Source organism: Gopherus evgoodei, chromosome 2, assembly GCF_007399415.2.
Source record: "Gopherus evgoodei ecotype Sinaloan lineage chromosome 2, rGopEvg1_v1.p, whole genome shotgun sequence".
Lineage (NCBI taxonomy): Eukaryota > Metazoa > Chordata > Testudines > Testudinidae > Gopherus > Gopherus evgoodei.
In genome coordinates, this window is record NC_044323.1 from 41,643,359 (window position 1) to 41,656,437 (window position 13,079).

Below are 13,079 nucleotides of genomic sequence, written 5' to 3' on the forward strand. Positions count from 1 at the left end.
CCACCAAGTTGACAAAATAAGCTCTCTGATAATACTCATCCTGGACTGTATTTTGACTTTATCCTCCAGCATCATTCACGTGTATTTGGTAGCCATCACAACTTTTCACTGTCACATAGACGGCCATTCTGTTTTCACACACCCACTCACTAAATGTTTCCTAAAGGGCCTCCAAAATCTTTACCCTGGCATATGCGATCCAATTCTGGCCTGGGACCCCAGCCTTATCCTACACTCTTTTACTAGACCTCAGTTCAAACCCATGGCAACATGTTCATACATTCACTTATCAATTGAAAACAGCATTTCTTGTCACTATCACTTCCACCAGACGGGTCAGTGAAATTGGTGCCCTTATGGCACATCCCCCATATACACTTTTCAAAGACACAGTCACGCTATGTCCACATCCCAAATTTTGACCCAACTGTTCCAACATCTTTCCACCTTAATCAAGCTATCCACCTTCCTTGCATCTTTCTGAAGGCTCACAACCGCCAACAAGAGGCAACACTGTTCATCCTGGACATAAAATGAGCATTAGTTTTCTACCTGTACAGAACTAAATCTTTTAGAAAATCACATCTATTTCTTTCAACAACCAAAAGATCCAAAGGTGCAGCCATCACTAAACAGTGCCTTTCCAAGTAGCTTTCTGAATTAGAGCACATTCCACATGCTCACTTTCCACCTCCATTGATTAGGGAAGTGGCGCTCAACCTTTCCAGACTACTGTACCCCTTTCAGGAGGATGATTTGTATGCCCCCTAGTTTCACCTCACTTAAAAAGTACTTGCCTACAAAGTCAGACATAAATACAAATGTGTTACAGCACACTATTACTGAAAAATTGCTTGCTTTCTCATTTTTACCATATAATTATAAAACAAATCAATTGGAATATAAATATTGTACTAATATTTCAGTGTCTAGTATATAGAGCAGTATAAACAAATCTTATGAAATTTTAGCTTGTACTGACTTCACTAGTGCTTTTATGTAGCCTGTTTTAAAACTAGACAAATATCTGGATGAGTTCATGTACCCATTGGAAGACCTCTGTGTACTCCCTGGAGTTGCACATATCCCTGGATGAGAACCGTGGGATTAGGGATATGGAACAGCTTTCATCCGAGGAGAGATTAAAAAGGCTGGGACTTTTCAGCTTGGAAAAGAGACAACTGAGAGGGGATATGACAGACGTCTATAAAACCATCTACGGTGTGGAGAAAGTGAATAAGGAAGTGTTATTTACTCCTTTGCATAACATAAACAATATATTGGGTGACCCCTAACAGGCAGCAGGTTTAAGAGAAAAGGAAGTACTTCACACAAATGCTTGGTCAACCTGTGGAACTCATTGCCAGGGGATGTTGTAAAGGCTGAAAAACATTTTTGAGCCCCACTATAGATATATTCATGGAAATTGGATCCATCAATGGCTATTAGCCAAGATGGTCAGGGATGCAACCCCATGCTCTGAGTGGCCCTACCGTCTGACTGCCAGAAGCTGGGAGTGGATGGCAGGGGATGGATCACTCTTATTGCTTGTTCTGTTTATTCCCTCTGAGGCACCTTGCATTGGTCAGTGCTAGAAGACAGGATACTGGATTAGATGGGTCATTGACCTGACTCAGTACAGCCAGTCTTATGTTCTAATCTTAGTGAGGGGCACCTAAGCCCACGGAGGACAGTGGAGCCCGGAGAGTATGAGCTTTTAAAATCTACTCAGAACAGCATCTCCTTTTAGTGGGGTGGAGCTTAGAAGAATATCACACAGACTTTTCCAGTTGGCCGCCTGATGATGATATAAAGTAATACAACAAACCAGTTTAAAACAATAGCCAGAAAACAAACATTTACAGACAACTCCTGTTGTTTTTAATCATTTCATGAAGTGGTGGTAAATGATGACAGTATTCAAGTATATCATTTCTGGGAAGATGCACTGCATATTTCAGGACTTTTCCTGGTGGATGAAGGGATTGCATTTCTCTGGCTGAAAGCAAACAAAAGCCATGATTTTCACATCCCGTCATCAAAACCTGAGTCTCCTTACTGCCTTATCTCCAATGCAAAAATAATAAATACATTTCTTAATTCCAGCTAGCTAACTTGAAGTAAAATCCTAGTAAAGACAGAGGGGAAGCCTAGTTTTTAACCTGAAATACTACTCATGTGAAAACTACAAACACCTTGTCTTCATGTAGATTTTATCTCAAGCTGGTGAACTGAAGTTAGCGGATTCAAGTTAAGACAGTTCTCTTGTCAGAGTGGAGATAAAGCTTTGTATTTCAGTTAGAGAGAGCACTGCAGGTTGCTATTTATACAAGGCAAAACTGATGGGAAAATCTCATTTTGTACAGACCTATTCACCTTATAATAATTAAAGTGTGATGTGATATGAAGTGTCCAATTCAAAGAAAAACAGTAGAATTCTCACTTTTTTGTTGAAAAAGCAAAGTACAGCAAGTTAGACTTTTATAAAAGTTTTATGTGCCTGTAGATTTTAGGAATGTATGAATTAGAACGTAGCCTTTGTTTAAGCTACATAACTTTTGCTTAAAAGGTTAGCCGATGAAACACAGCCAGAAGTTGGGTCCTTGATAGATCTGGTTTATTTACAAGTAGAAGCAGAACAGTCTTTAACAGAACAGTTTTGTTTCCACACACATAGCCAAAATAGACCCCACATGATGGAATCTTCCTATGCTATTTATAGTGTAAGGACTGGAACCAAACCAGTACACCATCACATTGTGTTTTCCAGACTTATCTGTTATGTGGCTCCAAACCATCTGATGGCAATACTGCTAACTGAAGATAACTAGCTGTCAATTCTCATCATCTTCTTGTTACAGTTCTGTCTGCATGTTTTTATTTCTACAAGGCACAAAAAAGTAAGCATGACTTTTGGCCAGTGTTCAAGTTGTTTTGTGGGATTTTGCCTTATTCTTATTTCTTATTAGAGGTGGCTACAACGTTTCTTGATGTAGTGCAGAAATAGGAAATTTGATTCCTTAGTTGTCACAGAGAGCCAACATGCTAGACCAGAACTGAAGTAGCATATCCATACCATGATTATTTTTGTTTGTTGCTTAGATTGATAGCAGTAAATTACTGAACACGGATGAGCACCCTCTTTGATTATCCTGTCCATGCCTGTGTATTTTTAATATATTTTAAACACAGAATTATTAGTGTTCTGAAAGCATTATTTTAAAGTGTCAATAATGCTTTGATATTTAGCTACTGATGTCTAAAATATATAAATTAATTATCTAACAGTTGGATTGTAATTAAGGAAAAATATATTGTATTTTGCTCTAGTTTTCCTCACTGACTAAATATCGTTGTACTAGTACAACACCATTGACATCAGCTGAATTACACCTGATTCACATAGATGTAAAGGAAGGGAGAACCAAGCCCTCAAAATAGACTATAAAGTAGCACCGTGTCACTGCTCTTGACCATTGTCTCTTGAAGGCACAAAACCCTTGACTGCAGGAAGCAGATCCTAAAACACTGTGCATGAAGTTCTTCTTCTGGCATGATTCCCTTGACTCTTGTGGATTCCTACTCTAGCTATGTGCTCTATCTTAACTAGAAGTTCATGCAGGGATTACTGAATTAAATTTGCTGTGTTACACCTGAAGTTAGAATTGATTATCCTAACAATTCTTCTTGCCTTAAAATCTGAGCTGGATTGTCCTCCATGTATCTGCTACGATGGGTGCTGTTGGTTTTTTGTTTAAACAAAACAAACAACTTTCAGAGAGAGAGAGGAGAGGGGAGGGAGAAGATAGGAGTCCTAATACCATACTTACAAACAGGCTGCATATCAGTATTTTTTTTTTGTTAATCAAGTTTTCTTTACTATTAGGCTACACATGGACTGCACTGCAGTGAGCTGAATAATTTCAAGCAACTAACTTTTACCACCTGGCACCAAATTCAGAAAACTGATTTAAATCAACTGAAAAAAAAGACTCCTGAAAGGAATGAGAAGTATGTTGCAGTGCAAAACCACTGTTAAAAGTTTCTGGAAGACACAGTCTCAGAAAAATTTCAAAGAGAAACACTCCACAGTCTCTTACCTCTTGGGACAAATAGTTCTGATATGAAGCTGAATACTGCTTCCTAAAAGTAATAATGTAATACATTGGATTTTATAGAACTTTTGTCTAAGCATAATCTGAACAATAAATTGAGCTTCACTACACCCTGTCGGTGTATTAGCCCACAGTTGCCAACTTTCTAATCACACAAAACTGCCCAGAGGATTCAGAGGTCTGGGTCTTTGGCGCAGGGGGCCCCCACTGCAGAATTGCCACCGAAGATGTGGTACTTCGGCGGCGGGTCCCGGGGTGGAAGGACCCCCCAACGCTGAAGACCCGGAGCGGAAAAAGCTCTGGGGCCCGCGGCCCTCAAGAGTTTTCTGGGGCCCATGGAGCGAGTGAAGGACCCTGCTCCAGAGGCCCCGAAAAACTCTCGTAGGGCCCCTGTGGAGTCTGGGGCATATTGCTCCATGTTGCCCCCCCCCCCGTGGCCTTGAAAACCAAAGACCCCTGCCTCGCCCTGCCCGCTCCAGTCCCTCTCTCTGTCACTTGCTCTCCTCACCCTCACTCTTTCAGTGGGATGAGGTTGGGGTTGGGATGTGTGAGGTGGGTGAGGACTCCAGCTGGGGGTGTAGACCCTGGGCTGGGGCCAGGATGAGGGGTTTGGATGTGGGAGAGATCTCAGGGCTGGAGAGGGGGTTGGGCAGCAGGAGGGGTGCAGGGTCCCAGTGGCACTTGCTGGGGCTCCCAGGAAGTAGCCACCAGGTCCCTGCAGACCCTAGGCACATGGACAGCCAGGGAGGCTCCGTGTGCTGCCCTTGTGCCGCAGCTCCCCTTGTTGCGGTTCCCAGCCAACAGGAGATGTGAAGCTGGTACTAGGGGCAGGGGCAGCACCCAGAACCTTCCTGGCCATCCATGAGCCTAGGGGCCGCAAGGACCTGGTGGCCGCTTCCGAGAGCCACGTGGAGCTAGGGTAGGCAGGAAGCCTGCCTTAGCCCTGGGCCCCTACTGTGCCACCCATGAGTTGCCAAGGTCTCTTTTGACCGGGTATTCCAGTTGAAAACTGGATGCCTGGCAACCCTATATGAACCTTTCACTGGTATAATAACCTTACATAGAGGTGAGCTGAATCAACTAATACTTAAGGACTAGCTCATGAGGCTGATGGTCCTCACTTGAGGGTTGGTTGGTTGGGTAGTATTGCCTAGTTTCTCAGGGCTAAGACCCATGACCTCCAGGGGATTTGTTGGTAGGAGAGCCCAGGCCCTCCCACTCCACCAGGTACAAACCTAGGGCCCTTTGAGGGCCATCGGTGATCTGACAGCCAAGGCTACTTAAGGCTGTCCTCTCTGGGCCACTTCCTAGCTCTCTCCCTCTGTGATTGTACCAAAGTCACTGTCCAGATTAAGGTGGTGTGAAGGGTGCCTGCTCACCACAAGGCACCTTTTGTTCGTGGCATGCAGCAGAGTAGCCCTCTTCCTCTGAGAGGAGTTGCTGCCTTAGCATGCTGGCATTGTCCAAACAAACAAAAAGGTGATTTCTAGAGCCCATAGGAAGAAGGGGATGCTTCCCTCTTAGGCTGTCTCTGTGGCAGGTCCTCCCTTCCCTCAAAGAGGAACCTTTGGGCAGTTGCCTTAGGAAGAGGTTTTCTGCCTTTCCTCTGCTGGAGTTGCAAGTTCTGCACTCTTCTCTAGTCTGCCACCAAATAAGTAGTTCTCCCTGCCTTTTAACTCCTCCTACAGTTGAACATTGGCTCTATAAAGTGTTGTGGCTGGGCCCAAAGTAGTTCCTTAAGCCCTTGTTTGCCCAGTTTGGGGTTTGTACTCAGAGACCTATGAGTGGGTATGCTAAAAGCTTTCCTTCCCTAGCAGGCCTCGCATATTAGCAGTCTGTCAATGGTAGGGAAGCAGATGCCAAAAAGGGGGTAGACAAAAGGAGATGTTAGGGGTCATGGCCTGGTATCCCCTTCACAGTGGCCCAGGGAGAAGGGCTGACACATCAAGGGAAGCCCTTAAAGATGGAGCCTGGAAGAGGCCTCAGGAGAGACTGTGCCTGCCTGAGTGATGAGATGTTACTAGCGAGCCCTAAGTGACTTATCTAGGTCATACATTGACATTATGGCAGAAGTGGGTATAGAATCAAAGGCCTTCTGTCTCCAAACCCTGTGCTTTAACTGTTTACACACTTCTGTTCATTAACAATTTTCTGGTGACATTTTTAGACAATTCACACAAGTTCAGACAAACAGAACAACTCACATCTGCCCACAAACATAGACATAAATAGTACACAAAAGGAGCAGGAGCAAAACTGACTCTCACTGAGCATTAAGGAGACCCAGTTGCTTGTGACTAGGTTACAAGAAGCCATTTAAGGGTATTTTGTGTGACTTATATTTGCTGTCTGCTCTTAGATCATCACATTCTTGTTTCCTGATGGACTGCAGATGGGAATGAGGAAAGATCTATACTGGTCTTGAGCCAGTAGGCAAGAAGCAAGCATCACGCAGGATGCACTTTGTATCCGTAAGGGGAAAGGGGGGAGGTCCAAATACAGCCAGTGAGTGAGGAGTGGCTGGCAGGTAAATACTGTAGCTCTTGGGGGCTGAGGTGGGTGACAGGAGCAATGCACTAACTCGCAAGCAGTAATATGTCTCGAAGGAGGATGAGCTCCTAGGGGGAAGGGGCTGGCACAGGCTGGGCTTCAGGCCTGTCGGACGCCTCTCCCGTGGCCACCGGTTGCTCTAGTACGATTTCTAGCAGCGCCCCGCTCTGTACTATGCATCTCCAGCTTTTCTGCTAGAGCGATGCGGGGCTGGCGGCCGCGGGCTGGCCGGCAGGTGGAGCCCCCTCCCGGCTCTCGCGTGCTGCTGAAGCGGGGCAGAAAGGGTTAAACAGCCCGGCTGTCTCAGCCTTTGGGGACCCCGCACACAATAAATAAATAAATAAGCAGCGCCCTGCTACCGCCCTCCCCCCGCTTTGCAAGGCGCCGGCGTGGGGCCGCAGCGGCGAGGCGAGGATGCGGCAGGGGAGAGCAGAGGGGGTGGCAGCCTCCGCCGCAGCGAAAGGCGACATGGAGGGAGGCGCGGAGCGGGCCAGCCCCTGATGCGGCGCTTTCTCCGCCTCCTCCGGGCAGCGGCGATTCCCTTCCTCCCTCCCGGCGGCGGTGGCTGCGGCGGCGGCGGGTGGAAATGAGCAGGTCGGCGGCGCTTCTCCTCTGCCTGCTGGGCTGCAACGTGTGGAAGGCGGTGACCAAAACCCTGGGGGCGCCCGGTGCCGCTCGAGGTGGGTGCGGGCCGGGCGCGCTTTGTGCCGCCGGGGGAGGGTCTCCGCGGGGCCGCATTGTGCTGGCGGCGGCGAAGTTGGGGGCGCTGCCCGGGCAGACGCGGCCGGAGCCCCGCTCCCCCTCTCTGCGCTGGGGCCGCCGCCCCCGGCCGCGTTCCTGGGGCTTTTGTTAAGGGCAGGGGCTGCTGGCCAGGCCCGCCTGCTCTCCTTACCTGCCCCCCCCCCGGGCAGGTCCTGCCTAGGGCTGGCGGCTGAGCCCCCCCCCCCCCCCCGCCCCGACGCAGCGGTGATGGGCGGCTTCGTAGAACCTCGCTCGCCTCCCTTGGCGAGTCCCGCTTGGGGCTGGTTGTGTTGTGCCCCTTCCCCCGCTGTTGCAGGTACAGCTTGGCGCTGGTTACCGTGCAGCCTCCCTCCCAGTCTCTGCAGGTCCCGCTTGGTGCCTTCCCCTCTCCCTGCATGTCTGGCTGGGGACTCATTGCACCCCTGGCAAGCCCCACGTGCGGTCGGCTGCGTTGACCCTGGGTTAGGGTCCTGTTCCGTAGCCCAGGCGGGAGGCCCTGGAGCAGTCCCCAAAAGTTTCCTGTCTCTTCCTGGCTGTATTCTGCGTGGGGCGCGCACTGCTGGCTTGTTGTTGCTGACCATCCTGTCTCTTCATCTGGCCCTTTTGTTTGGAGAGGTGGCCAGTCCGACTCCCCAGCCTTACTGCATGTCATGCAAGCAGCGTGCCCCTTGCTAGTAATGCATGTGGCACTTCTGTTAGGGGCCTGGAGTGTTCTATTTTAAATCAGGAAAAATCTGCTTTAAATGACTGTCACACCTTTCCCCCAGCTGATTTTGTAGCAATATAATCGGTGACCTTAGAACCAATACTAACCCCTTCAAAGCAAAGAATGGACGTCAATGGGCAACTATTTTCGCATCTAAATCAACTTTGTGGTCCTTTTCACTTGATTTGAGCCTTTTTTAGCTGGGTAGGATGGCTCTACAGTAATCCTTTAGTTACTTCCCTCAGGTGATGTGGTTTCATCAGCAAAATGTGCCTGTACTGTAAAAATGTGACACTGCCAAGGAGATACTGTAGGTGGGAGATATCGCAGATTAGTCATGCTTCCACACTGCATTTCTCCCCTTTATTGTTGCAGTAGTGTTCTATTTCTCTCAAGGCTTCATTCTGCGTAGCTCAGAAAGGGGTCATGTAATACCTCTAGGTTTCCGGGAGCTCATATATATGTTAAACCGCAGAAAATGTAGTTTGCTGATGGTAAATAGTTTGCTACAAGAGAATATAGTTGCAAACTGGTTAGTATTTGCCCATTAGTTAACCTTGTGAAACAGCTAAGTATCAAATGTCATTTCATGTGGAAGAGGTTTTTATTGTTTGTTCCCCCTCCTACTCTCTTTCTCCCCCTCCCCTTTAGCCTTCAGGAAAGCAGGTTAATTGTATCCTTCCATAACAACCAGGGTGGAAATGCTATGCATCAGGGATACAACTGTACCCTATTCCTCCCATCTTCTCTACCCCCTTTTGTATGTCTTTAAGGGTCAGTAACCTCTAAGTGGCCTTTTTTATATACAAACAATAACAATGACATTTAGGTTCTTAGAGGTCATTCTTTTTAATAAATTCTTTTATTCTTTGATTACCAATCATTATTTCTACAACAGCCAATAAAATGCAAACTATAGTCCTGTGCTCTGATACCAGGTGATCAAAATTTGGGTATCTTGTGGTAAAACCTACTGTACAATACAAGATCTTTTCTTAACAAGATTGGAAAAGGGGTAGAGGATTTGACTTTGAAACCTGAGCTTTCTTTTTTCAAATCAATTATTCTAAATGTGTTTGGGGAACTTGCAGATGGGATTTATACTGAATTAGTTCACAAATATATCAACAAAAATATCATACACATCCTTTGAAGGTAACGTTTGACAACAGAATTTGATTTTTATCTTGGTTTATAATCAGTATTGTGATATGGAGACTATTTACTTGATATGTTGGTGAAATTACAGTGCAGTTCGACTATCTGTTTTCCTCCCTTCCTCTTTCACTGTCAGCTCTTTTTAGAGGCAGCTCTTTCTAACTCAGTAACAGGAAAAACTAATGTCTGCAGCAACAATATAACTTATTTATTAAACTTATTTTTATGTACATCATGGGGAAAGACAGGGAGTTGGCCATTATACAGTATCTATATGAAGGACTGTCTTTAAACTTGATAGTTTGACCTTTTTATTGCTTGTGGATATGTCATTCTTGAGTGAGCAGAGAATATTGATGTATGGTATGTAAAATGGTCAAATTCTGTCTTCAGTGTTAGAACATCTGGGGTTTACTGATGTATAGTAGATGCTTTCTGCCCTTTCACTACTGTTTCTCAGTTTCCCTCTCTATTCTAAGCTATCTGTATGCTTTGGAAGATAGACATGTGGAGGTTCATTTTAGTATTAAAAAGCATCGTATTTAGCTCAGGTCGGTAGTAACCACAAGCTTTTTTGGAAGCTTATGAATTTGTGGTCATAGTCAAGTTTAGTGGACAGGTAGCTAAATCACCAAAATAACCATTGCAGTTGGAACTTATTGGGACCCCTTGTTGGTAGCCTCAAAATTAAAGGCAAGTGTTTGAATGGTTATGAAGACTGAAGTACCCCCCTCTTCAGCACTTGCGTTGGTACTTCCAGGTCAAGGTTGAGGCACACTGGGGTCAGGGTTTACAAATCTTTGCAATTGTCCATGTTGTAACTCTTGTGTGGATGAAGTATGAGGTTGGTCTGGGAAGAGGGACGCAAATGGATTTGGGAAGGATTAGAGAGGACCACAGAGTAGATTGGATCAGGTTGGTGAAGAGAATGTGAAGTCTAGGAGGGGAAGTAAGAAAAACATTGACAGTGAGATACAACTAGGCAGTGGAATGATTTTTGAAAGAGAAATGGTGGATATCCCATCAACTGCAGTATTTAAATTATAACTGGACAAAACACTAGAAAACTCGAGAGAATAGTCCTCACTGACAGGATTGGACTAGGTGAGACTTGATTAGATTCTTCTATATCCTTAGAATCAGACTGGCTAAGTGGAATTTGAACTTTGCGCCATATGAATGTGGGGTTGTAGTTGACACTTTTGTTAAGGAAGAGAAGAGAGAATACAGCTCCAAAAAAATCCCCTGATTTTATATTTTTCTTCCTCCCCTGGCACCAGCTCTAGCCCCAAATTTGAATAGCACCAAGTTCAAATTCTGATCAGCCAGGCTGATTCTGCAATTTTATGAATATGAAAGGTACTGATAATTAAGCTTCTTCATTCACACCCCATTAAAAAGATTGGCATTTGAGTTGTTTCAGTATGTCTGGCTCAGTATGTAAATGGATGGATGCAGTGTTGCCTCTGAAGATGTGCTTCTGAACCACAAGGATTAGAAAATATTTTGAGAAAAATAAATCCCCTAACTTCTGGAGTATATAGCAAAATCTGCACAGATCCTCGTTTTGTTTATTATATGAATGTTGAGGCTTGTTGTCCCTGCGGATGAAGTCATTGTGAACTCATGTAGATAAATTTTAAGAATTATTCATATTATAAGTTTTCACCCTCTCTGAACTCTGCTGCTTAAAATTGAATCGATATTTCAAATTAGGACTTAATTTCAGGTTTTAAATAAAACTATAATCATCAGCTATTCTTATATTTGAACATGTGTTGAACCAATACTAACGTAAGCCAGTGTCATAAATTAAAACCAAAGTACTTTGGCTGTATTTGCACTGGAAACTGTGTTGAATCTAAATAAAACGCACATTGAAGAATCTAAATAAAACACAGGACAAGTTCTGATTATGTGAACCAATGTCTTCCAAGTTTGGGAGGCTTGCCAGGTTTCTCAGTAATAATTCATTTAAGCATTACAGGAAGAACAGTACAAATCTGTGGAGACTTTTAGCAAAATCTGTTTAATTCCTGCAGGAATTTTTTATTTTCTAGTTGGTGTATTCTATTTGAACAATGTGGGGCCATTCTGAAATACTAGGTTTTCTAAGATGAGACGCCATGGCTGCTCGAGGATCACATTTTAGAGATATTCCAGAAAATCTCTCATTGCACTGCAGGAGTCCAGCATGTTTTTATGTGACACTGTAAATACCATTTATAATTTTTAGGGTAGTAGTGAACATCTCATTTGTTCAGAATATTTCAGTACAGTACTTAACCTGTTCAAAATCTGCAACCTTATTGGAATTGCTTCCCATTAATGGAGGGAGTCGCAGGATGTGTGCTAAGTATCTTCCCCTCCTTACCCCACCATGATTATTAGCTGGATGTTTCTACTATGGCAGTGAGGAAAGATAGACAGACAGTGTGGTGGGGTCGAGGTAATATCTTTTACTGGACCTATGTCTGTTGGGGCGAGACAAATTTTTGAGCAAAACAAAGCATATAGTAAGGAAAGGGTTAATAGTTGGGATTTAAATGGTCTTAATGAGCCTTCATGGTATCACGTTGCTTGGATAAATGGTGGTGGTGGGGAAATCTGACACTTTTTGGTGCTATTGTTTGTTTGTTAACTGACTGGCTTCAAACTCAGACAACGTTACATTAATTCACACTGTGAAAGCTAATTTCACAACCATAAGGGCTTTGATATTTTATGGAGGTGATTACTCTGAAGAATATGGTAAAAGCAACTGAGAAACCCTGAATTCTTGTTTTTATTGGGTGGGTTTTTTTCTTTTCTGTTTTTTGGTGAGCCATTTTCCCAAGCTGTCAGTTTTAACCTAGACAGTAGGTATTGTTAGGGGTTAGAAGTGAAACTAAGGACACTAACACTTTTTGCAATGCAGATTTTGGCCTCCACATTTGCACCCTATCTACTTAATGAGCTACTGATTACTAGGGTCCTTGAAACACAAATGTTTACCTTAGTGAGACAATTAGTGTAAGTGAGGGTACTTGCATGTTATCCAGATAAAGTCCTGAATTACTCCAAGGCCCAAATGTGTAGCTTTATTTTTTTATTTTTAAAAAATTAGTGTTAGCTAACATATGGTAAAATCCTAGTGTGGACAAGGCAGTTAGTTTTCACGCAGGCCAAAGTAAATCCTAGGCTTGCCTCCAGTGTGTACTTCAACCTGCTAACACGTGAAAACTACAGACTGTCTTGTCCATACTAAGACTGGCAGTGTTAACTGCCACTAACTAATACATACTTAGATTCCCCACCCCCAAAACCCTGTTAGGATGCACCCTAAGGGGTGAGACTAGAACATGGGTTTTGGAATTTGTGGGACAAAGGACTGTCTTCTTTGCCAATTGCTGGCTAAATGGACAGCTTTGAACATCATCTAACTTACCAGAGAACACTTTCTTATTTGATAGAGCGGCTTTTACTGGGAACCTAGCATGTGTATTGGAGAGAGGTTTGTGTTGATCATGTTTGTTGCAAAACTGAAATATGCAGGACTTCTTGTGAAATTTCAAGGAGCCTCGCGCCTCAATGAATAATACCTACTCATGTTTCTTAGGCATCAATGAGAGTAGGCGCCTATGCATCAAGGGGAGAGAGAGGTTTTATTATTGCAAGGTCTGCTCTAGGAAATTAGGCCAGTATAACTTGGTCACTCAGGGATGTGAAAAATCCATGCTCCTGAGCAATGCAGTTAAACTTATCTAAACCCAAGTAGAAAGCACTAGGCTGATAGGAGAATTCTTCCATCGACATAGCTACCACTTCCT

At 44.3% G+C, this 13,079-nt stretch overlaps 1 protein-coding gene across 1 annotated transcript in view; it reads left to right on the forward strand.

Moving 5' to 3' along the window:
* Window positions 1-7,079: 7,079 nt before the first annotated feature.
* The window catches only part of FAM171A1 (family with sequence similarity 171 member A1), a 125,398-nt gene continuing 119,398 nt past the window's right edge, over window positions 7,080-13,079 (forward strand). Inside the window, exon 1 of the mRNA XM_030550461.1 lies at window positions 7,080-7,345. Within this exon, the coding sequence (XP_030406321.1) occupies window positions 7,252-7,345 (94 nt within the window). The 5' untranslated portion in view covers window positions 7,080-7,251. The remainder of the gene's footprint in view (window positions 7,346-13,079) is intronic.